Source organism: Larus michahellis, chromosome 1 (assembly GCF_964199755.1).
Source record: "Larus michahellis chromosome 1, bLarMic1.1, whole genome shotgun sequence".
Classification (NCBI taxonomy): domain Eukaryota; kingdom Metazoa; phylum Chordata; class Aves; order Charadriiformes; family Laridae; genus Larus; species Larus michahellis.
The window spans coordinates 149837974-149862019 of NC_133896.1; the positions used below are offsets into that span (position 1 = coordinate 149837974).

At 42.4% G+C, this 24046-nt stretch overlaps 1 protein-coding gene across 1 annotated transcript in view; it reads left to right on the forward strand.

Annotated features, from left to right (window-relative positions):
* Positions 1–507: 507 nt before the first annotated feature.
* GABRB3 (gamma-aminobutyric acid type A receptor subunit beta3) overlaps positions 508–24046 on the forward strand; it is a 117236-nt gene continuing 93697 nt past the window's right edge. Inside the window, exons 1-3 of the mRNA XM_074608228.1 lie at positions 508–1020; positions 1225–1316; positions 1475–1542. Of these exons, the coding sequence (XP_074464329.1) occupies positions 941–1020; positions 1225–1316; positions 1475–1542 (240 nt within the window). The 5' untranslated portion in view covers positions 508–940. The remainder of the gene's footprint in view (positions 1021–1224; positions 1317–1474; positions 1543–24046) is intronic.

The following is a 24046-nucleotide window of genomic DNA, read 5'->3' on the forward strand; positions in this document are numbered from 1 at the left end:
GGCATGGCTGAGGGGACCCTCAGGCCCAGCGCCTCTATGTGCCCGCCGCACACACCCCTGGCCGCGGCAGGGACCCCCTCTGGCCCTCTGCGGGTCAGGGCCGGGCTCCCAGCCCCGCTCCCTCCCCGGCCTCAGCGGCCTCCCCCCGGGCACGGCGGACGGGCCGAGGGGCAGGTGGGCGCCGTCGCCCCGCTCGAGGCAGGGGAGGGCGGCCGGCCTCAGGGCTGAGGGCCGGCCCTCGCCCCTCAGGCCGGCCCGGCGGCAGGCAGCCCCCTCTCACCCGGCTGCAGGGGGGAGTCCCGGCGGGCCGCCGCCCGGATCCCCTCGCCTTCCCGAAGAGAAGGAGCCGGCCGCGGGGAGCCGCGGCTGCCAGGGGGCGACCCCTGCCTCAGGGCTGCTGCCGCGGGGCCGGTGTCGCGGCCGGCGGGGCGGGCGTGCCCCGAGGCGGTGCCCGGGGAACCGCCGCCTCCCGCGGCCGGCCCCGCCGAAGCCCCGCTCCCCACCGCGCCCCTCCTCGGGCTCTCCGCCGGGAGGGACGGCGGCGCCCTCCCCCTCCCCTCCCCTCCCGGCTGGCGGGAAGGCGGCAGGGCGGGCGGGCGGGCGGCGGGGAAACCAGGCGGCCGGGCTCCGGCGGAGGGCGGCTTCCTCCGGGGCTCGGCGGCGTCCGGCCGCGGGGTGGGCGCAGCCGGGTGCGCGGGCAGCTCCCGCGGGCCGGGCAGCGGTGTTTGGGGCAGGGGGTGGGGGATAGTATTTTTTATTTTTTATTTTTTTTTGGGGGGGGTGGGAGGGCTGGGGGGGGGTGGGAGGGGGAGAAAGACGACGACGACGGGGACTGTCGCCTCCGCCTCTTCCTCAGCGGCAGCCGGGGCAGCCGGATCGCGGCGGCGGCGGCGGCGGCGGCTGCTGCTGCTGCTGCGCGGTGGGAGCGCGGAGCGGAGGGATGTGGGGCTTTGGGGGAGGCAGGATCTTCGGGATCTTCTCCGCTCCCGTCCTGGTGGCCGTGGTCTGCTGCGCCCAGAGGTAGGAGCCAGCGTGCCCCGGCGGCGGCGGCGGCGGCGGGATGCGTTTCGCCAGGGGAACAAGCTGATGCGCTCCCCCCCCCGCCCCCATCCCCGTCTCCCCCCCTCTCGCCGTCGCCCCCGGCCCCCCGCACCCCGTCCTCTGCCTCCCCCGCCCGACACCCCCTCCCTCCCCTTCCCCCCCCCGTTTCTCTCGCCCCCACAGTGTGAACGATCCCGGCAACATGTCCTTCGTGAAAGAAACTGTGGATAAATTGTTGAAGGGCTACGACATCCGCCTCCGGCCGGATTTCGGAGGTGAGTCGCCCTGACCGGGCTCGCCGCCCGGAGCCCCCTCCTCCCACCGGTTCTCCCCGGGTCTGCCGCCCCTCCCGCACGGCGGAGCCGGCTCCCGCGGCCCCTCTGGCCCGCCAGGTCTCGTAACGGCGGCGGGTGACGGTCTCCTCTGCCCGCAGGTCCGCCCGTCTGCGTGGGGATGAACATCGACATCGCCAGCATCGACATGGTTTCCGAAGTCAACATGGTGAGTAGCCGGGGGAGCCCGGCCGGCGCCGGGGCCGGGGCTGCCGCCCGTTTCCCGTCTCTCCCCTTCTCACGAAGTCGCCGCTGCCAGGGGCAGCCCAGCGGGGCCCCGAGCGCTGCCCTCTCCGCCTGGAAACTTTTATTTTCCCCGCAGACGCGCTTTCCCCGGTGCCCTCCTTTTCCCCTCTCGCTGCCGCGGGTGTGCGTGGCCCGGCCGAGCCCGGGGGTGCCGGGATGCCTGACACCCCCTTTCCTCCTCCTCCTCGTTCACCGACGGTCGGCACCGGCCGGAGCTCGCTGGGGCTCCGCCGGGTCACAGGCACCTTGCGACGGCCCCTCACAGCCGGCGGGATGCGGAGCGGAGCGGGCTGGCGGCGGCGGCGGCGGTCGGCGGGGGGGTTGCCGGTGTCGGTGTCGGAGGGCCGCGGCTGTCGGCATCCCTCCCGCTGCTGGCGCGGTTCGGGCTTCCCCACAACCCGGCTGGTCGGGGGATAAACTCTGTACATGTGCGAGCGTGTTAATTATTGTCGGGCACGTAGAGCAGGTGCGACTGCCTATGGGCTTCGGAGGGATTGTAATTTGGCTTGGCAAAGCGATGCTGCTGAGGGGCTGTCGGGGCCACCGAGGAAAAGGCAGGTGTTTAGTGTGTTTCTGCGGTTCGGTCTCCGGGTCTGTGCAGTTTGGTGGTTTGGGGTTGGACGGCAGAATTGACGTTTCTTGTCCTAATCCTAAATGTGAGGTGGATTTTTCGTGTTTCTGAGCAAATTACTCGTTCCCCCTGTCTCTTGGATTTTTCCTTTTGCAAACCTGAGGTAAATGATCAGCCTACTCTGCAATGCTGTAGTTACATTTGTGGCATTAACAGTAATCTGCACGTTTGGAAGCCGAGCTCTCTCTCAGGAAACGACACTGACACCAGCACTACCCCTCCTTCAATGCACTGATGCAGTGTTACAAGGTAGCACAGCTTGGCTTTATACATGATCTGTGTGTTTTCACTAATCCTGCCCCTTCTTTCACCCGCTGTACTTGAGATTCTGAGATAGAAACTTTTTGCTCTACTTCCAGTCTTTTAAAAAATGGTTTTAACAGAGATACCTGTTTGCAGTTAAAAGTGGCACCAACGTCTGCCTTTCTACTCATTCAGGAGGGACAAATGAGATAGTTCTTACTTGTAAGATTTTCTTTTAGGCTTCCTGCAAATTCAGGCAGATGCAGAGACACCTTATATATTCTACAGGCTTTTCTGTACCTGTAGGATTGCTTCCCAAAAAAATGGAAGCTGAGTCTTTGAAGAGTAATTCAAAAGTCTGACTTCACTATCCCCACTGCCACCTTCCGCACCTTTGGCTATGCTCCATACTCAGGGAAGCACCACATTATGCATTAAATTAATATATAACAGTTTATGTATGTGAAGTGCCACATAGGCAATAAATATCAGAGAAAGGCAGGCTGAGACTGGAAAGAAAATGAGAGGATGTGTAGTGCTTTTTGTGTTCCCCCCCACAGCTGTGGGAAAGCCTGTTAGGTTTAAATAACAACTTGTCCAATCTACTGTAGCAGGAGTATAAGGAAAAGTAAGTAATTACACTGCTTGTTGTGCTGCTAGACTGGGTAATTAGATCTTGAATAAGACAAGAGCTCCTCAAGATGATGGGTGTCATCCCTTTCTCCCGGACAGTGAGCCAAGGTATCAATTACTTTAGTTTCTAGCTGGCCCGCAAGTCAGTGCCCGCTGGTACCCATTAATTGCCAGAGCTCTAAAAAAGCAAAGAGGTTTTTTCTGTGCCCTCTCGTGAGGCAATGCAAAGTCTGAAAAATAACAATACAGATCTTGCGACAGAAACAAATACAGGTTTCTGAAGGAAATTGCTAAAGTACTGTTGTTATAAAAAGTGTATTTGCTTCAGGAAAAATGAGCAGAAAGGGCTTCTGGTTGGTGAACACCTTACTTCAACCAAAGTTTCAGCTGATCTTGTTTCTTCTGCCTGTGAAAGAAGTCATCTTTGGCTAAGCATAGCTATATTCAAGTACTGCCTGAGTTGATTGCTTCCACTTGTTTTAGGTAACTTTATACTGTTCTGCAAAGATTCTTGAGTAAATATCAAGAAATGATGAATAAGGATGAACAGAAGGAGCTTTTCAAGATCACTGAAGTATACATTCTGAGATAGTAATTTGGAGGAGGGACAAAAGGTCACAATTAGTTTGAAGACCTGAGCCATAGCTGTTGAACTTCATGTTGGTTACCAACTAAACTTTTAATCTTTGACATAGTCTTTCATTTAATTCCAAGCAGATATTGTGAGCATTGACCTTTAGCCTCATCAACTATTGAAATGTCTTACAAGAATTTCTCTCTATGAACTGTGGTAGTATGGACATTAATTCCTTTGATTTAAATCTAGACATTGTTGTAACCTTTTATAAATTAGCTTGTTAAAATTCATCTCTATATTAAAAATAAAATAACTAGAGAATTAACATTCTTCAATTTTATGAATATAAATAAAAAGTTATTACAGCGAGTTTTATTATACTGCCTTCTAGGCAGCCTGTAATGTAGCTTTCAGTAATATGATGACAAGTCTTTGTAACAAGAATTACAGCTTGTATCATACTCTTTTCTATTCTTAATCAAACTGTAGGCTTATGTATAATATATTCCTCTATGAATCTTCAGTTACGAGATATTCGTTTGGCTTTACAGCATTTTAAAAATTTATTTGTGTATTTTTAGTATTTCTGTTGAAAAATATTAAAAATCCTTTGCCCACCCTATATCCAGGCTACCTGTAGCTATTTTTTAGAATAGACTTATTGAATAGTAATTTGCTTCTTCTCAGATTACATGGAACAGTTAAATTTTTTCTTTACTTTTAATGCTGAAATGCTAAGCTGTATCAGGAGGAATGATGCAAGTATCAGGACTGCACAGCATCAAGTTGTTTTACTGAAATTTTTTAAATAAGCAGTTTCTATTTGATCTCATAACATCTTGAAAATACTGAGTAGCATTATTGAACTTGTTACTCTGCTACACTATTTACATCATGCTGAAAATACTAAACATTTATGAAGTAAAAAAAATACGCCTTGATGTTTATCCTTTGAGTTATATATATTGTAGAAAGAATGAATTAATGAAGTTGCATGTGAGAAGTGCATTATTCAAGGAAGGGCTGCAGTCTGTTAATGACCTGCAGGTGTGTATATATATATGTGCATATGTATGTATTTCTCCATACGTGCTTTATTTCCCTGATTTACCTGTGCATGCTTTCCCATTATTATTTGCCTATTTCACAAATTATACCTGTAATTGGGTACTTAACCACCTGCCTTTTTTTGTGCATACCTCCAATAATTGCATTTAAAACTGCTGTAAATGCCTGTAAAATGTACAGTAATGTACCTCTCCAAACAAAATACTAATCAATAACAACAGACGTAATACTGAGAAAACACTGTAAGTCATTTTACAAATAAAAAGTATGGAACATTACTGTTGTCAGATTTCAATAATTTGGCTTTATAATTTATCATTTTACATGATTTGGGTTGATTGTGTTCTTTACTTTCTGTGCTTTAGAGGTATGTTTTGCTTAGATGATATGAATTGAAAAATAAACAGTTCTGGTGCTTTTTACTAGTCTGTCAGCCTATTTCTGATCAGACAATATCCACAGTTGGTGAATTTCTATAGTCTGATTCTTGTTCAACATTAGGTCTGTGAATCAAATGCGTTAGTTCCAGGCATATAATTTTCAAGCACCCAAATACTCCCGTAGCTTTTTATCCTCAGGAAGTTAAATAATCAATACATTGAGTCTCCAAATAACCCCTTCTATAAACTCATCATTAGAGCTGGAAGACTAAGGTGCTGTGCTTTCATTTTCACATCATTCTGGGACGTGTCTTACAGTTTATGCGAGGTAAAGCTATAAAGTGGATAGAGAAAACAAGGGGATCAGTGCAAAAATGAACCTTTCTCCTGAGAGATAATGTTTTGCAGAGAATAGTATGATCTCCTGTAGGAAAGGAAACTTGTGCTACTGCTTTCTAAAGTGCTGCCTGCATTCTCTTTGTGTATAGAGGGGACTTCAGAGCTGTTCATCCAGGGTTTTTCAAAGGCTCTAATTTCGATAAAATTAAACTCAAACCAGCAAAACCCAGGAGGCATCATTGGCTATATAGTTATCCTGCTGTTTTGAGAATACTGTATTCAGAAAATTAGTTTGACATAAAGTCAGACCATAAAACTTACGAGTTGTTGTTTCTGAAAAAGATGTAATCTGCTCTATGCTAACACTGTAATTTTTTATTTTTACATATGTTCCATTGTAAAACTGCAAGCACGCATATGGACTACATTGGGTGCCTGCTGATTTTCAAAGCAATTTTGACATCTTTCTGACAAACTGTGTTTTAGTTGCTGCTGTAAGGTCAACTAAAGTTCTTACTCATCGAGGGCAAATATTGTCTACTTTCCTTAGATAGCGGTGCATAAATAATGATTATGAGGTGAATCAATTCATACTTCGCCTGAAGTACTGAAGGTGCAGAACCTTCAAACTTCTGTTGATGAGATTTGTAACATCTTACTTTAGATGTCTAAAAAATGGGGTGGGATTCAATTCATGTAAATTGAGTTGTATACAATTAGATGTCTAAATGTGAGCTGGATTGATAAGCTCTATGACTGTAGTTAACGGGGATCTAGGACAGAACGTGGCTGCATAGGCAAAGGTGTCTGCTGTCATTTTGGTTTCATGGTATTGTACTTGCCCTCCAAATTCCAGTCCAGGTTGGCACAGATCTCTCACAAGCCCTCTGCCATATCCATGTGCTCTGTGCACGTGTTAGACATGACACCAACTCCTGAAGTTTAAACAACTGAGTCTTGCTCTTGTTAATATAGGTGATGGAGTCCAGAGAGCTGTTCATCTTAAAACAGACACTTCAATAGCGCTTCTTAGATATTTTAAATGCCTCGGGGTATCCCGTTTGGACTCCAGCTGCCTCTCCAGAAGGGTAGGGGACTCCCAGAGATCCCATCCTGTACCTGCCAGCCCTGTACAGGGATTCTGTCATCCAGGGCATCCAAAATGGCACCAGACACCTTGCCTAGGTAAGTGAATTGTTCCCTATGTGTCCAGCCAAAGCTCATCCTCCAGGCTCCCTCTGGAATCAGGAGGACATAACCACTAATGTGTTAGAGATATCTGTGTGGGGTTTTTTCAAAGATGGAAGGATTCGTCTTTCTGGGAGGTGTCCATCTTTCCTGAATGGCTGTGGGAGTGCCAAGACAACTTGATTAGTCTTCATGGAATCCTAGAATCATAGAATTGCCTAGGTTGGAAGGGACCTTTCAGATCATCTAGTCCAACCACCAAAGTTCGTGTGGCTGCAGCTAGGCACGGTGAAATGTAACCTATGTTTCCTATCATAAACATAGATCATATTTCCTACCATAAACAGCTACTTTATAAATATTTTGAAATAGAATCTCAAAGTTACCTCATGCAGGAAATCATAACTGTGTTGTGACATATTTTGCTTTGAAAATTCAGATGGAGAAATTAAATGAGTTGTACTAATAGAGTGATTACATAATCATTTTTATTGCAAACACAAGTTTTCTAGCTAGAAGGAGATTAATGTGTGCAGTGCTTATAACTTGATCACAAATCACAAGAGTATGAAATAGAATATATAACTTTATATACTGAGTTTTGCTTTTATATATTTTATGATTTAATGTACGTAGGGAGACTAGTAGATCGTACTAAATAGATATGGCAGATAGACCATATAAATAATTTTGTGTATGTGTGTGTGTATATATATATGTGTATGTGTTTGATGGATAGGAAAAAAAAAAAGGAAGAAGAAGAAAGAAACACTGCCCAGGCAGGGAAGCATCTCCTGAGACCAGCATAGCCCTGCAAAGCGTGGTCTCGCTGTGCTGGTGATGAGCCAGTAGCCATCCACTAGGAGATGGCAGCAGTGGGTACTGCTTCTGAAGGACAGTCTATCTTACCCGGTTACCTGCCCTCTCGTTGCCAGCTGGCAACAAGAGCATCCTTCCTTCTAATCCCCTCTCTTGACCCCATCCATTTTTCTTCCTCGGGACAGAATTCATGGATTCCCCCAGCTTGCCTCACTCTGTCTCCCCACTCCTGTCATGTTTCCTAGTTCCTGTTGACAGAGAGAAATGCTTGTAGCAGGCAGCGCGATAGGAGAATGACTCCTGTTTGGCCAGGGGAACTGATGACAGGCTTCTGCTTATCTGCAGCGGAAAGCGGCTGCTCTAAAGGGGAAGAAATACCTGCTTATGCAGAGAAAAGAAGGTAGTTTATGTTGGTGGGAGGTGGCAATAGGCTTTTTAAAACCAACCCCGGCTGCCAACATTGAATCATCCTGACTTGGATGATGGAATAGGTACAATCTGTGATGACATCCATCTGGAATAATTGCAAACATTTCAGGGGAGAAAAAGGGAACTCGAAATGATGTTTACAAATTAGAGGAATGGCCCTAAATAAAGAAGGGGCAAGCACAAAGTCCTACATTTTGTAAGGGAGGAAGAATCCAGTATTTAAAATGAGAAAGAATTGGCTAAGCAGCAGCGCAGAAAAAAAAGGATGTAGAGTTTTTACTGGACGAGAGTCTAAAGCAAGTGAAAAAGTTAATCCAAATCCCAAGTGCAATACAATTGAAAAAAGACACGTCTTACTCTTGGGTACATAAATAGAAGTGTCATTCATGAGACACCGGGATTTCTCTGTCCACCGTTAGTGAAGCCTGAGCAAGAATGTCCAGTGTTTTTGTGCTGGCTTTTAGGGAGATGGAAATGAGCAGGAGGTGTAAGGAAGGGAAACAAATGTTTCTAATTAAAATAATTAGAAAACAGGGCGTATGCGGCAACGTTGAAGTAAATGGTTTTGTTTACCACTGAAAAATAGGATAGAGTACATAAATGTAGGAAGCTAGCGGTAGGAGGAAGATGATCAGCTGCTCTTTAGAACCATTTGAAGTAAGACCTAAAGAAATTAATTAATTGATTTCAGATTAGTTTTCAGCCATCTACATTTGTTGTAGCATCTCCTTTGTTGCAGGTTTTCAAGAACAGACTAGAAAATACCTCTTCCAATGGTCTTGCTCTTGCCCCTGGAGAGGCTGGGCTAGCTGATGCTTTGAAATCTTTTCCAGCACCATATTTCTGTGAATCTCTGCTCTGATTTAATTATTATTTCTGTCAGTGCTCCCCTGAGTTGTGCACACAAGTGTGTCTTGGTGTGGTTTCGGATGCCCCTGCTGGTCTCATGCTGATGCTGAAGATGATCAGCAGTCTCCCATAGGCCGTTTGTAATGTATGCCAGTGTCATAAGGATATGCCACACTATCCGAGATGTTAGTAACCACTGTGTATGTATCTTCATCGTGTTCTCGGTATCTTTGCATTGATTGCAACAGGTTTTACAGGTATGTCCTTTTGAATATACCTGTCATAAAAAAAAAAAGAGTTGTAAAGTACAAGGTCAGGACTTCTGTGCATGTAACCATAAGTACAATTTTACTTCTGTTGACAGCTTTTCATCATGCCCAAGTATTGAAGAAGTACACTAACTTAAGTTATACAGGAGTGGAAAATTTGCAGAAACTTCACGGATTTATACCCACTCCATGTCTAGCAATTTTTCCCATTCCTTTGAAGACAGAAAAAAAAGAGAGAAAAAAGAGAGTGATATTTATATGAAGATTTTTTATTCATGCACTGAGTGCTTATTCAGATAATTTAATGTCTGTAGTGACACAGAAAGCTTAACAACTTGATATAGGCATGGCAGGCAATCTTGTGCTTGGCAGAAGACAACATACAAACCTGGGAACATCCATGACACGTCTGACTAAAGGTCCACCCAGCCAAGTGTCCTGCCTCTGATACTGGCTGGTAGTGCACACTTAGGGAAGAATAAAATAAACACGCGTTAATACTTCTCTAGTGTACTCTTGCCACCTCCCATGATTTGTGACTTGAGACTTCCTGAGTCTCGAGACTCTGAGAGAGAGCACTTCTTGTTTAGGAGTCACCAGAGCATTGGGATCATTTAGTAATGATACACTTTTCCCTCCAATTTTCATTTTAATACAGATTTGATTAGGTAAAAATTTAAAATTGGGTAGTATCAAGTGCAATCCATCAATACTGAAGGATAATGTAAACTTTCAGTTGAAAAGGTTGAGTAACATTTAGCTACCATTAGGGATTTTAGCTTATCCAGGACAAACTTTCTTTTTTCTCCCATGTGACACAGTCATAAAAAATAGCTGGAAGAAGAATAATTTCAAAAGGAGAGTTCATTTAATATTTGTAATTGAATTTCAGTTCCTTATAACTGCAGATAATGCAAGGAAAAAATCCCCAAGTCTAGGCATGTCTAATTCATTATTCACCATTGCAGATTCGAACCAATAATTTTGGCAAAATAATTTGTTCTCTCAGCAGTTAGGAACCGGTTACAGGTTGCTGTGATAATGTAACCTGCAATATGAATGTAATATTGCATACAGCAGAGAGGGAAGGTAAAACAGCTGTGCTGGGAGGTCTGCAGTTACGCTGGATAATTGGCAGTTCAATAGCAGTTAATGACTTTTTTTCTTTATACTAATATGAATGTTGAATTTTCATTAGTTCACGGGTATGTCTCCATGGCACAATACAGCACTCTGCAGAGATGCCAGAGGTACCTCTGGTGCAGCTAGTGCAGTTTCTGGAAGCTGAAGTTATGTCAGTGCGGAGCTCTGTACAGCATGGCTGTATCAGTGGGAGTTAGGTCCTTGAATACAACTTGTTTCACAAGCTTTACATAGGTTACCCAGCATAGGACCAGCATCCAGCCAGCGCTGATCATCAGGGCTCCCTTTAACAGAGAGAAGTAGTTCCATAAGATGCTATTTTTTGTTCTAAGACAGGTATTTAAGACAGTAAGGATGACTGGCCCTCCAGAAGTGCCCATCTAGAAGTGCTAACAGGGTAACAGGACAAAGAAGACAATGAGAGGAGTTGATTGTCCTAGGATAGATGCTCAGTTTTAGTTAATGTTGGGATGAATTACACCTATCGTTCCTCCTTAACCTGCCTTTTTGAAGGTAAGTAGAAGACTATGCTGAACTGGTACACAGGTGATCTTTAGCAGCACTAACTAATATTACCCAGCAGATTAATGCATGTAAAATTCTATATAGAGTTTGAACTATGTAAGGTTTTTCTGGTAGATTTTGTGTGGGTCCTAAATTGAAATACATGTAGGACAGAGAAGATAACCTTTAAAAGCAAGCTCAGATCCATGTGATTTAAAAATAGCTCATCCCTTGCTCTTTTAATTGAGATGTAAGATAGCCCCACTATCATACTCTGCTGGTCTGTTAACCCTAAAGTTACTTGAAGGGAAAGAGCTTCATTCCCTTGAGTGCCTGTTTCCTGATCACATGAGGGAATATTTTAACATCTCCCATTCAGGTGATTACTTATCCATCATAGGCTTATCATGTGAGCTCATTGCTTAGTTATAGTGTCAACTGTTGAGGTGCAATGCAATTCACGTGCCATGTGAGATCGGTTGGCAGGACCCTCCACTCTTTGGGACTGAGAGTCTTTGGGGCAGAATTAAAGAGCTGAGGGTTTCCCCTTCCAGGAGCTGAGCTTGGCTGTGCAGGGAAGCTGAGCCCCTCTCATGTTTTTCAGTGGGGAAATAAGTCTGGAAGAGTAAGAAATTGAATCTGCCAGACTTAGAATGCTAAAATGTAAACTAGTGGAAATCATTTCTCTACTTAATCTAAATTTATTTTGTAAGCAGATAGCTATATTTCTTCTTTTCAGTGGTTTCTGATGCCACTGTGCCTTTTAAAATGCACTGAAATTTTGAAGTTGAAAATAATAGCTAATACAAAAATGCATTTAAATTCTGAATTTTAAAATACACCAACTCAAGAGGGGAGTACTGAGTAATGCACTAAGTCTTATTATTCATTAAAATACAAAAGATGAACTCGGGCCTTTTTTTTGTGATATAACACAATGACATGTCTGTGTTTCTTTGCACCAGCAGTGATTTGCTTTAGCTTCTGACCTCCTAGGCTATTCAGATAACAACACTTGGCCTTTCTAAGCATTTTCCTATCATGTAAAATAGGCTTTCTATTCAGATAATAAAAACATCTCCCAAAACAACTGGAACTTTGTGTAGGAAAATGTTTGCAGGACTTGCAGAACAGATACGACCCTCAATTTTGTTTTTGAAAGGACTCCATAAGCTATGGATCTGCCAGATTGAAGAGTTGTGACTCTCCTGATAATCTGCAGAATGTCAAGACTTCTGTGCTTTGAGCATGGTGCCTGAGCTCAGGCACGCACCCATCGTGTGTTAATCACGAGCATGGATTTGGCCCAGCATTTTTCCAGGTGGTACTTGGGTACTGTCTGGACGTTAGCACATGCCAGGTCCATTCCCACTACGCAGCTTGGATGCAGCTACTTGTGCTGTGAAATAACTTAATCTAGACAGAAACAAGCTGTGCCATGCCACGCCACTTGTCCTTCGGACCAGAAAACTCCCTGGCTCACTTTATTTGCTAGGCTAGATATATCCAAAAAAAGCACATTGCACCCCTGTGAAGTTATGTAGTCACCTTTTCTAGTGGGAGAGCTGTGACTCTCCAGAGGGTGATACGTCCCATCTGACTGGCAGTAACTGTATTAGAAGATAACTCATTGCAGAGGACTCCTTTCTTTCTGTGCTCTGTACAGGGAGGATGACTTGGGGCAAATGCCCGTGGGTTAAGATTCTGAACATAGGTGCAGTGAATGCCACCTGCATGTCCTCTTGACTCTGCCTTGCTGTCAGAGCTCTTTGTTTCTTGTGGAGACTGTGTTTTTTTACAGAAAATAGGTGGACAAATATTCTCTGCACATTGGGATATTGCTGTTGCAAGCTTGTTTCTCGGGGATGAGCTCTGTCTCTTGGTCTCGGTTGGCTCATACTCGTTGACAGTGACTTCCCACATAGTTTGAAAGCTGCATCTTGAGCTGCATCAAAGAGCAGAAACTCTGGTAGATGAGTGACAGCCACTGATGAAGAGAAAGAGCTTGAGCTGGCATCCAAGCCAGCTACACCGGGCAGTTAACATGCACTTAAATTCAGATGGAGATGTTTCGGTAGATAGTGATCTTTCTGTAGAGGGTTTCCAGAGTACTTACCTCTCTTCACAAAAACAAACAAAAGAAAGTACCAAGGTCCCCTGTGCAGCCTTCATTAGGCACCTAGAATGTGGGTGCAAGTTAATTGCCTAGATGAGGTAGACTGGACTTCACCTTTACCTCATGTGACAGAGAAAGCAGTTTGTCCTTGGGCAGTAAGGGATTAGGGAAAGTGAAGAGAAGTAGTTAGCACTACCTGTGCGTTTGTGTGATGAACGAGAGGTGATTAAGAGAAATCAATTTTAAGGAGGAAATATGTCATTTCCTTTTAATCAAAAAGTGGTGTGTCCCTTGGCATTTCTTCCATTTTTTTTCCAGAAAAAAACAGTTGAGCTAGCTTGGGAATAGATTCGCTATGATTATCTGCCTACAATTCTTTTTATAAACCCTCCCCCTTAAATGGACAGGAAAAAAAAAAAGGAAGAAAAAATGGGCACTGAATGAGAAAATGCATTTAGGATAGTTGATCAGCTTATCTTTCCAGTAGACCCACTTCAGTTGCATGCTCATATATTATTAACCTGATTGTAAAGTACTGCATCAAGGTTGATACTCTGCGTCTTTCCCAGCATTCCCATTTATGTGGTGTTATGTGCCTTTGAATTGGATGCTGATTCTGTAATTTGGAAAAGGAAGCCAGAAGCTTGCATAAACTAATCTTGTTATCCATTAAGGAAGTATTTATTTATCTTTACATTAAAAAAATAAATAATTTCAAACTCTAAAGAAGATCACTTCTGCTTAGCCTTCCTAAAGAAATAGTCTAGCCCTAACACTCGTCATGTTATTCCTTTCCTTCATTAGTCACATCTAAATGTATCTTGCCTTATATTCCTCTAATTTACCCACAGAGACGCATGTATAATGTCATTTAGTAACCTGCTGGCACAAAGGCTTCTATACGTGCAAAGTGATTTGACCGAAAAAAGAATTATTCCACTCAGATCTAAGTATGCCTATTAATTCGACTGCTGCTTCTCACTGAACAGCTGTCTTTAAGACAGAAGCCATAGTCATTTATTACTACTTTTCCCCAAAAGTCACTGAATGATTTTTTTTTAATAGCTCAAGAAAGTGTCCAAATCTCATGAGACTCCTGTATGAATCTTTTGCAATTTTTCTTTCTCTTCCCTCTTGACTCTTGATTATTCACATTTATTGTGCTCTGAAGCAGGAGGCTCCATTTTTCTCATCGTTATTTTTCTAGTCCTTTTCCTAAAGGTCTAAAAGAAAAAATAATCTTTTGTGGGAAAACTAGTTTCCTCCCTCCCCGTGAAAACACTGCTGAATTAAGCTAAATACAAATGCTATTTTCTGGCACACAAGTAGCTAGTCCTGAGTTTCACTGTAGCTGATGCTTGCTACGGCACAGCGTCGTAATAAATGAGTTTTAAAATTCTTTGGAATGCTATATGCTGTTTGATTATAACATTTACAGAGCAATATTAAATGTCATCTTTACCCTGCTATGTGTGGCTTGTTGAATCCTGTATGTCTTTTATACGTTGATATGTCATTGTGGCCACCTTCATTATAATAAAACCAAAGCAAACCTAAAATAAAATGTTCTGATGAATCTATACTTAATGGCAGATCACTTCTGAGGAATTTGATTAAAACACAGCAATAATGCAGTAACAATGCTGAAGATTCAGAAGATGGATTTAGTTAATTGCTTCTAGAGGACACAAAATGAAATACTGCCTTTCAAAGATGAGTGATAAATCTTCAGATATATGGAAATAATGGGTGTGAAGAATTGACTAGATGTAATGTTGATGAAGGCAATCAAAGGATGAAAGTGTCAGGGTTACTTTTCAATCTGTCATTGAATTGTAGTCATCTATCACTGCAACCAGATTTTGTCCTAGCTTCTACTGAGACTACTAGTATATTTGCATCTTTTTCTCCTAGTTGTCCCTTGCTGAATCTTCTTGTCTATTACTCTCCGGTCGTTTTGTTGTCAGAGGTGTGATATTTTTTCATCAGTTCTTGCAGCACAACCAACCCACTGCCACTTAGGCTTTTTCATATTCTTCAAGACACCCTTGCCTACAGCTGGCTACCCTGCCTCATTGCTCAGCTTCAAATCTCGTTCTGTGTCTCCGTTTCTTCTGGCGTGGCACGGCTGTCAGTACAGGCTTGTTAATTTCTTTGAAAAGAGAAAATGCTTATTTTTAATGATACTGCTATGCTATGTCTTATTTTTTTATTGACTTGAGTAGCAGACATTTGTGCTGTATCAATAAATATAAGAAGGGTCAAATCTTTAAAAGACTTGAGGGACCAGTCCTCTACAACAAAATACTCCAGTTTACTTCTACCTTTGCTTTTGCTGTAGTGAGCCATACTATAAACTGTGACTGTTTCTAATGGAGTTAGTGAACACGGGGAAGGAATTCGAGGGGGAATTGTTCAATTTTTAGATTACTGTAAGATCGCAGTGGAGTGAAAGTTCAATTTTATTTGATTATCATTGCTCAGCAGGGACGGAGTATGTTTATTGTTTTCCACAAAAACCATTGGTAAATAGGCAGTTACTCAGAAGGAGCTGTGATCTCCACGTGATCAAAAACATGCATTCAGTATTCCTCCAAGACACTTACTTTATTGATTGACTGAAAAAACTCCAGAGAAGACTATTTTAGCATATTATGTCATATCGGACTTCTGAGGAACACATTTTCCTTTCCCTTCCAGGGAAAATACAGTGTCAAGTTGGGCTGTTACATGCAGTGGTGCAATTTCAGGGGAGTCAGAGAGAAGAGGTTTCGGCCCATCTTCTGTGGGCTGTTGCACAGACTGGCAGAAGCAAAGCAATCCAGTGCTAACGGAAGAGGTTTCGGCCCATCTTCTGTGGGCTGTTGCACAGACTGGCAGAAGCAAAGCAATCCAGTGCTAACGCCCATATCCTGACCAGCAGCTTATCCCATTATGTCTTCATAGGATGGCACAAAAGCTACAGACACAGCTAATTGCCAAGATTGTAGTTTTTAAGCGGTTAGGTATCATAGCCTGAATTTTTAGGTGCTTTGAAAGGTGAGAATTGGCCATACCTTCCATCCTATGTATATTCCTTGAAAAACTAGGACCACAGCACTGTGAGTAGTGGAGAGTGAGTTAAAAACGGCAGAAGAATTACATGTAATTACAAGACTAAATTCTGAATATACTTAAAATCTTCATTTCTTTGAAGAACTTTTTTTCAGACACTACTTCGGTTGATCGTCCCATGATCTGTATGAATTTTAGGTCTTGTTCTGCCCTCGCCTTTTTTCTAAAAGCAGCAAAACGTGTAGCAGAACTGTGGCTGGTATTCAGTTCAGTATCTTCATATGCATGCGAACAGTATTACTTACTCTTTAGCTTTGCAAGAGTATTGGCTGGAGTTCTTAAATGCTGATGTGTTTCTAAAACTTGCCCTTTTTCATTAATCAGTCCCCAGCTTATCTTTGTTGTTTTTAATCAAGTGTTCTCGTTAGTGGTTTAGTCATGATTCATGCTGATCTATTGTCTAGCATTGTACTGTAAGTTTTATGTATGAAAAGGAGCTTTTTTAATCCAGAGGTCTAGGAAATAGTCAGATCCTTTTCTGGAGTATAGTTGTTGGTTGTTGTCTCAGTGCAAGAGAGTAAATAAGAAGCTGAGGATTTCCTTCCAGAAGGGAAGAAAATTGCTGTTGGAAATACCTCCCTGGAGCTAATAACCCCTTTCTGTCCAGGTGGCATATGGAGAGAAGCTTGTCAGGATGAGCAGAGGACACAATTTGTGTGCAACGGGGTCTGTTTGACACTGAGATGACTTGGCAGCATCATATTTCTGTAGTCCTTGCTCTGCTGCAGTTCATGCTGGGAGTTGGCTCAGTCTGTCCGCTTTGGGATCAGAGGAACAAGAAAGTGATTTAAGACAACTTTTCCCATTTTTCCCTTCGGCTGTTCTGACTGTAAGCTTTACCTGATGAAGATCTGATCAAGACATTTTCAAAACATTGTTTTCTTAATACTTTTAAAGCAAATCTGCTGGTGAAAAACATAGAAACTGAATAAAAAGTTTTGTTTGTCTTAGTGTCTGTTATCTACCAGCAAGTCCAACCCATTTTTTTCTTGGTTTCCCTTCATGGGAGTAAACATACTAGAACATTAGACACTGATAAAAGGGGAGAAAAAATGTTTTATTAATTATTCAATAATCTCCAGAGGCTTAGTGTCATTTAGAGTTAGTGTACATCCTAAAGTAAGTATTCAAGACTTTGCAGTTCAGCAGTTACTGCCGGACCATGAAGAAATATCCCCAGGAACTGAGTTTCCCTGACGTGTGTGTGTGTACTTACACAAAAAAGGCAGGGGGACACACATGCAGACCCTGCTGCCAGTAGGCTGCTCCATGTTAGTAAAGTAAAGAGTTTTGGAAAACGTTCCCAAGTACTGGAAGTCCAACCAACCCTACCAATAAATCCTTGAGCATTTCCTGGGGTGGTCTCAGCCCCTGCCAGCTGACGCTCCCTCAAAGGCTTCCCAGGCGTTGCTCAGGAGTCTGCACGGGCAAGAGATGCTTCTGATACCCAGCTAGCCTACAGCCACCCCTTTTTGGAGGGTGAGATAGTCTAATAGTAAGGACTCGAAATGTTCTTGCCAGATGGCCTCAGTGCTAGAGTATGTGTTTAATATTCTCATCACATTTAATACACTAGTAGAGACATAGCCATAGAGTCTCTTTGAGAAATTTATATACTGACCTATAAGCCTAATAAATTCAGCTTCTTTTTTTTTTTATTTCTTTTAACCAGATGTACTGGCTGTACTGCATTGAGCCTTATTAAACATCCTCACTAAGGCACACCTGTTGGACTTTTAAAAGAGGGTTAATTCTCAGCTGGAATTCAGAGCTGGTGAAAATTCCCCACAGTTTGCTGTGACAAAAGGCCCCAGTGATGTGTGCAGTTCAGCTTTTCCCAAAGAATTTTTTCCTGAAGGAAATGCATGACTCTGGACTCAACAGGCCTCACACCTATAGCTGATGCTGCGCTGGCAGGTTGCCCCTGTTGGGTGCGATGGCCAGCTGTCCGGATGCCACCACCCTGCGCTTTTCATCCTTGGCACCATCAGAGCCTTTCTGCGGTGCAAACTTTCTTTCTTCTTTCGCTTGTAGCACTCCGAGGAAATATTTGATATTCAGTGTGCGTGAGAGATGAGGGAGAAAATGTCAGTAGAATTAACACAGATAAACATCTGTTTGATGTGTACTTATCAAACCAGGTAATTTTTTTTTTAATGCTATGTAGAATTATTTTGCAGGCTTTCTGTTAACAAAAGTGGGAAACTGTCTATTTTGGAAACACGTCAGTGGAGAATGAAGCCGAATGACATCTCCATTTATAGCAGCAATCTGTAAGATTTTCATGTAAGAATGCCTTCTCTGCACTGACCTACCTGTGTGCTCTGTGGGCTGACCTTCCAGCTGCTCATGGGCTCCAGAGGGTCTGATTCTGCCCAAATGTCTCTATTCTTTAGTGAAGAGCTTGATGAGTGAGTTGTGGGCGGGTTGTAGATAGTTTACGAAGCCAAGGTACAATGCTGTACCACTGTAAGGGAACTGATTACCAGAATGTCATGTTAACCATGCATTTGAAATAACTGTGGAAATTGCCTTTCACTGATAGGTCTCAAAGTTCCATCTAAAGGAGTTCAACAGTCTTACGGTGTGCCACAGACAAGGAAGCGTGTGAAGGAAGCATCCTTCAGCAGACCAGTGACAGACCCTGCTTTCATGAGATATGGTCCAGTTCTTGGTGACAAAGGCTGGTACCGTACAACCCAGTAGGTGGAGATCTGCAGAACGCAGCTGGGTGGCCGATGTCCACATTAAATGCTTCTGTTGGGAGTTTACTTTGTAGAAGTAGTTCTGGTTTGGTTCAGTGAGCTGCATGGTGAGTTGTGGTTGGAGTTTTAGGTATCCTTATGGAGAGTGCCTCTGGTTTGGGTCCATCCAAAAGGAGTAAAGTTGTCATGCTCCCAAACAGCTTTGCAGCGTGAATCAAGGTATAGTAAGGGAGACCCACTGGCACATTCACTTCAAAAGCACGTTCCCGATTAGAGCTACAGTGCTAATATAGATAACTCAAAGCCATACTGACTCCCATTTTTAGGATGAATTGTCATTTCATTTTGGGACACTGAAGCACATTCCCATCTGATGTGTTATTTATTCATCACTTAATTAGCAACTAGTTGGGAAGTGATATCTTCATCTTTATTCTCATTTCTCTGCCGTTCACAAGAAGCAGTTGTAAACAGGTGTAAGAATTGCTGTATCAGCTCATACCAAATGTCTCTTAGCCCAGTCTCATATCTCTGACTATGGCTAGTATCAGATGTTCAATGAATAGCATAAAAAAGCAATACTTCCCTGGAAAAATCTCCCAGCCTTCATAATTTTCAGTACAGGAATATCTGTGGTTGCAGCTGGTTTCTTAATGCTTAAGCTAAAGGATATTAAAATAAATGATTGCAGTTATTTAGCTAATGTACTCCTAGATAAAAGATATCACTATGTATAGGTTTTGGCCACATTTTTCCTTGTAGATCATACTTTTTACAACATATTATTACAACGTGCGCCATCATTGTTGTTAGTTGCACTCGTTAAATCCCCAAAGATGTCCAGTGTTAATCACTGATATTGCAGTGAAATTTACCTCCGTGCTATCATGCAGATTTCTGGAAGTTGCTTGCTTTCATCAACTGTTTCTTCTGTATGCCAGGAAACTTCAGTGTACAAACAGTATAAAGCACTGCATGTCTGTCTGAGACTATAAAAGGGAAAAAACTGTAAACTCTCCCCTAAATTTCTGGACTTTTCCAGTCTGGAAATCTCAAAGCAGCAATTTGTTTGCTTTAAATCGCACTAGTCCTCAAAAATCTTTCTGAAGTAATGTTTGAATTATGTTATTGTGAATTCAGGAGGAGAAAATCCGAATGTCTTTGGATATTCAGTCATGGATTAATTTATGTCTGAAATTACTTTTCCTCAAGCTCCTTTTGCCTACAATACTGAGTTCTACAGTGTAAGATATAGGAGTGTGTAATCCCCAAGATGAGAGTTTCTGATGACTTCAATGAACTTTAAAAAAAGAAACTGTAATACATTTTGAAAGCTGTTAAAATCTGTATTTTTTGATGCAGAATAGGAATTGAGAGCAGGTGCAGTGTTCTTTCAAGAACTCACCACTCCTCCCTTTCCGAAAAGATAAAGCTTCAGAATGTATGTCATCGTGAAATCTAGGTCAGAAAATCGATTAGAGATCAGGATTAAGTATTGCTTTTCTTAAAATGGGCAATATAATTTTTATTTGCATCATAAAAAGGTGGAAAAGAGGATATTTTTCCTGTGGTCAGGGCATTCTTGGGTATGGTGCCTGGAGACATGAACCCTTATTCAGGAGTTGGCAACGAGTTCCCGCGTGTCTCAGTTCAGACATAATCTGTGGTTCCCACTACACACACAGGTCTTTCACTGACACACTGTCTTCTCAGTAAGTGCTTCCTCATGTTCTTCACAACAGCATCTTCTTCACTGTTGTCTACCCTGGTACTGCTATAGAGTTTTCCAGATCAATCAATCATCGTCGCTTCAGGTATGGTGCAGAGCAAAATAATGAGAATGGAGAGCAGGGAGACAGAGAGAGAAGCTAATCTTCACAGTCATTTTCTCCCTCTATTGTGATGCGGTGAAATGCCCAAATTCTTCTCTGGTGAGTTGTTTCAAGATCTTCCAAGACTATTTTGGCAAAAGTTGCTGACCAGATGGTGCAAGAGGAGTCACAAGTGTCCATACGTTCTCCACCCCTTCTTAACCATAGCTGTGAGTTGTCAGACTCCAGTGTGGATTCCTGCTGCGATCAGGTAGGCAGGCAACAGGCACAAGGTGCATTTTGAGGAATTAGAGCTCTTATTCTTGCAGGGTATGAAGAGCCACTGTAGAAGCCTTCCAGAAGAAGTCTGGAGTGTATGGGAGGAGAACACCAAGCGGTAGACTCACTGTAATGTGAGTCTTCTCTTGAGGTCACTTCCAGATGCAAAACATTAATTAAGGGAGTTGTGTAGGAACCGGACTGTCCACTTAATGGCAATTTTATTATTTACACATTTGTTCTGGCCTAGAATCAAAAAATTTTCATATTTGAATATTTTCAATAGAACGTATTTTAAAAAATATTTCTTGGGAGCAGTCAAAATGTTTTTTATCGTAACGCTGATTTTTTTTCAATATAGTGCTAATTTAATATGAAACTATACTGAAATATTTACTGAAATACTGCAACAAAACATTGATTTTCTTCAAACAGTTTTTTTTTTTTCCTAAATGGCATTTTGTCAAAATCAATATATTCTGGCAGACAAAGTATAATTTTGATGCCATAGTACTTTTTAGCAATGTGAAAACAACTATAGTGCTATTAGAATACTCATTATGGTGCTAAGCACTCCTAGCAAAATAGAAGTGCGTGCGTAACAAAACTGGCATCTGTGTGCCTGCTGAATCTCTTCAGTACAAGTGGGAAAATAAAGAGTTAGAATAGCCTTTATTTATTTACTAGCATGTAGTAGCAATGGCAGAGCTAACTCCAGGAATGCAGGAGTGTATTGAAGCCTGAGCTTTCAAGTTCTCACTTTCGCTGTTATTTTATCCAGCGCAGGTAGCACCAGCATTTTAGCACATGATGATCACACCTTTGCTTTGTAACTATATCCTATGTCATGCTCCAGCAAATCTCTGCTTGAAATCAATTTATTACGGAGATATGCTTGGTCGTTTATTTGTTTATTTATTTATTCGCTCATTTATTTGTTAATTTTTTTTCCAAAGAGGCTTCTGTGGACAGTGTAGTCCTCCACGGTGGGATGCAGTTGCATCGGATACTTTCAGAGAAGTAAATATTACATGCCTATTAAATATTTCTCTGGAGATTTGTAGTTGCAATCACTTCTGACTGACTAATCTCAAAAGGTAGGGTAGGAATATACCCTATCAGGCAGACCTTTATGATCCTTTGTGAAGTTACATCCCCTCAACAAAAGGTCTGCTGATTTTAGAGTATTATTTGCTCTATTAAGTTAACTGAATGAGTGTATGAAGAATATGTGGGTCAGTATTTGGTCCTCCTTAGTCTGGACAGGGGCGGATGCGAAGGGGTGTTAGGATCTTTTGCCGGATGAAGTCTAGGATGAGAGGCGTAGCGTCAGGAGTGGTCATACCAGCCAGGGGTGTGTGTACAGACGTAACAGCCTGTCCTTAAACATACAGCAAGCCGGCTGAACTCAAGCGGAGTCTGACTAAGCGTGTTTTTCTACACCGGGATGGTAAGAGTCATTAGCTGATGCATGCTTAGATTGGGCTATTAATTCCTAGGTAAGACCACGGGTATCGCAAAAATCACAGAAAGCCCTCGACTCTCAGGGTAGACTTATTACTGGGGCCATACTGGGATAATTTCATACTCCTCAACATCCTGCTGTCATGCTTACAGTCCAGGCTCAGGAAAGTAGCTCCAGGTGCGTGCATTTGTGATGTGGCATTTGTAAAGACCATGTCATTACATTAGAGTGGTTGCCGCTGGGCAGCAAGTCAGTTTTAGAAATTACTCTAAAATAGAGACCAAATCGCCTGTTTGATGCATAATATGCACACTGATTTTTGCAACAGATTTATTTAATAAGTTTTTTTACACTTTAGCCATCACAGGAAGTATATATTTTACATCCCCAGTAACATACGTAGCTATATATAATAGTGAATTATTGTGAGGAGGAAAGGGAATATTCCAATGGAAACTGAAAGCCTGTCTTGAAGTTGCAGCCTTTTCAGTGCTGTCTTCCAGTGAGGCTGCTTGTAGCAAGCAGTGAGCTGCCTTCTTGCCAGAACCTCCTGAATTGCTGCAGAAGGTATTTTTTTCCTCTTTTTGATGCTGACACACGACATGCGACTCAGGCGGTGGCCGGCTCCCTCTGTCATCCACCTGATGCAGCTGGCAAACTCGTTCCTTTGCTGAAATCATCCCATGACCCAACATGTGTGCCTCTATCTGCAATACCTCACTTCTGAAAGTAGTGATACTGTGACATTTTATATCCATCGGGAATTAGGTTTTGGTTTGTTTTTTTTTTTTTAAGATGCTGTATATTATCTCCTGTACGAAAATAAAATGGTATTCTATTATGCTACATTTCAATAGTTCAGCTGAGATTGGGTACAGTAGAACAAGGTTATGGATCTAATTAGTCACCCCTCTGTGGAACACCCAGGTTTTGTTCAGGTTCTTCTTTTTGGCAAGTGTATTTTCTTCCTTTGTACGTGAAATAATTTAGTGTCAGTGTGGCATTGCTTAAACTTTATTAGTTATAGAAATGGGGAAAATAATCTATTTAAATTGACTGGAATTATGATTACAAAACGCATCTTAGGATCAATATTTTAGAAACATGTTGATTTTAGAATCATTTCACGGAAGAATACAACAAAATAGGCAAGCAAAAATCCCAACTTCAAAAGTCTCTCTGTAGTCGCCCCTAAAAATATGTTGACATAAAAAATTATTTTGTTTGATTTTGGCTGTATCTTAACCAAGGCTAGCAGTACCGTGTGTATGTTAGGGTAAAATAACTGTAAAAATTATTCATGTAGTAGTGCATAGATAAGCTCGTAATTATTTATAACTTGTTGATTGCTTAATAGAACATTAGTTGCCTGAGTTTTCATTTTATTTTCCTTTAAGATATCTCATAATTTTAGAAATAAACAAAGGCAGACTTTGAACGTTTTACATAAATGTGTCCTGGCCTGTTGTCATTGAATTTTTCAAAATGACATTTTGCTTTTTGTTCGGATCGTGTTTCTGCGTGAACAGCTCACGTGCATTTTTGTAGTGTCTGAACTGCTTCTCCTTGTAAAGGTAGGCATTTGCCTCCGAGGTACAGTCCTGTGCTGCACTCAGTCTTCTGCAAATCCAGTTAACATTTGAGAAAGGTAAAATCATGGATAATTCTGTGTTCTTAAAGAGGAGTAAGTAAGATGAACCAACACTAAATGTTGTATTGTTTCACTCAACAGTGGTATTTGTTCCTGCGCGTTAAACAATATTGTTTTAACGAGTATCTTTCTTGTTGACCTGTAGCGCTAGTAAAATTAACTCCTGTTTTCATTCCCACTGTGAGCTTTTTTTTCTCTGTACTTACTTGGATAA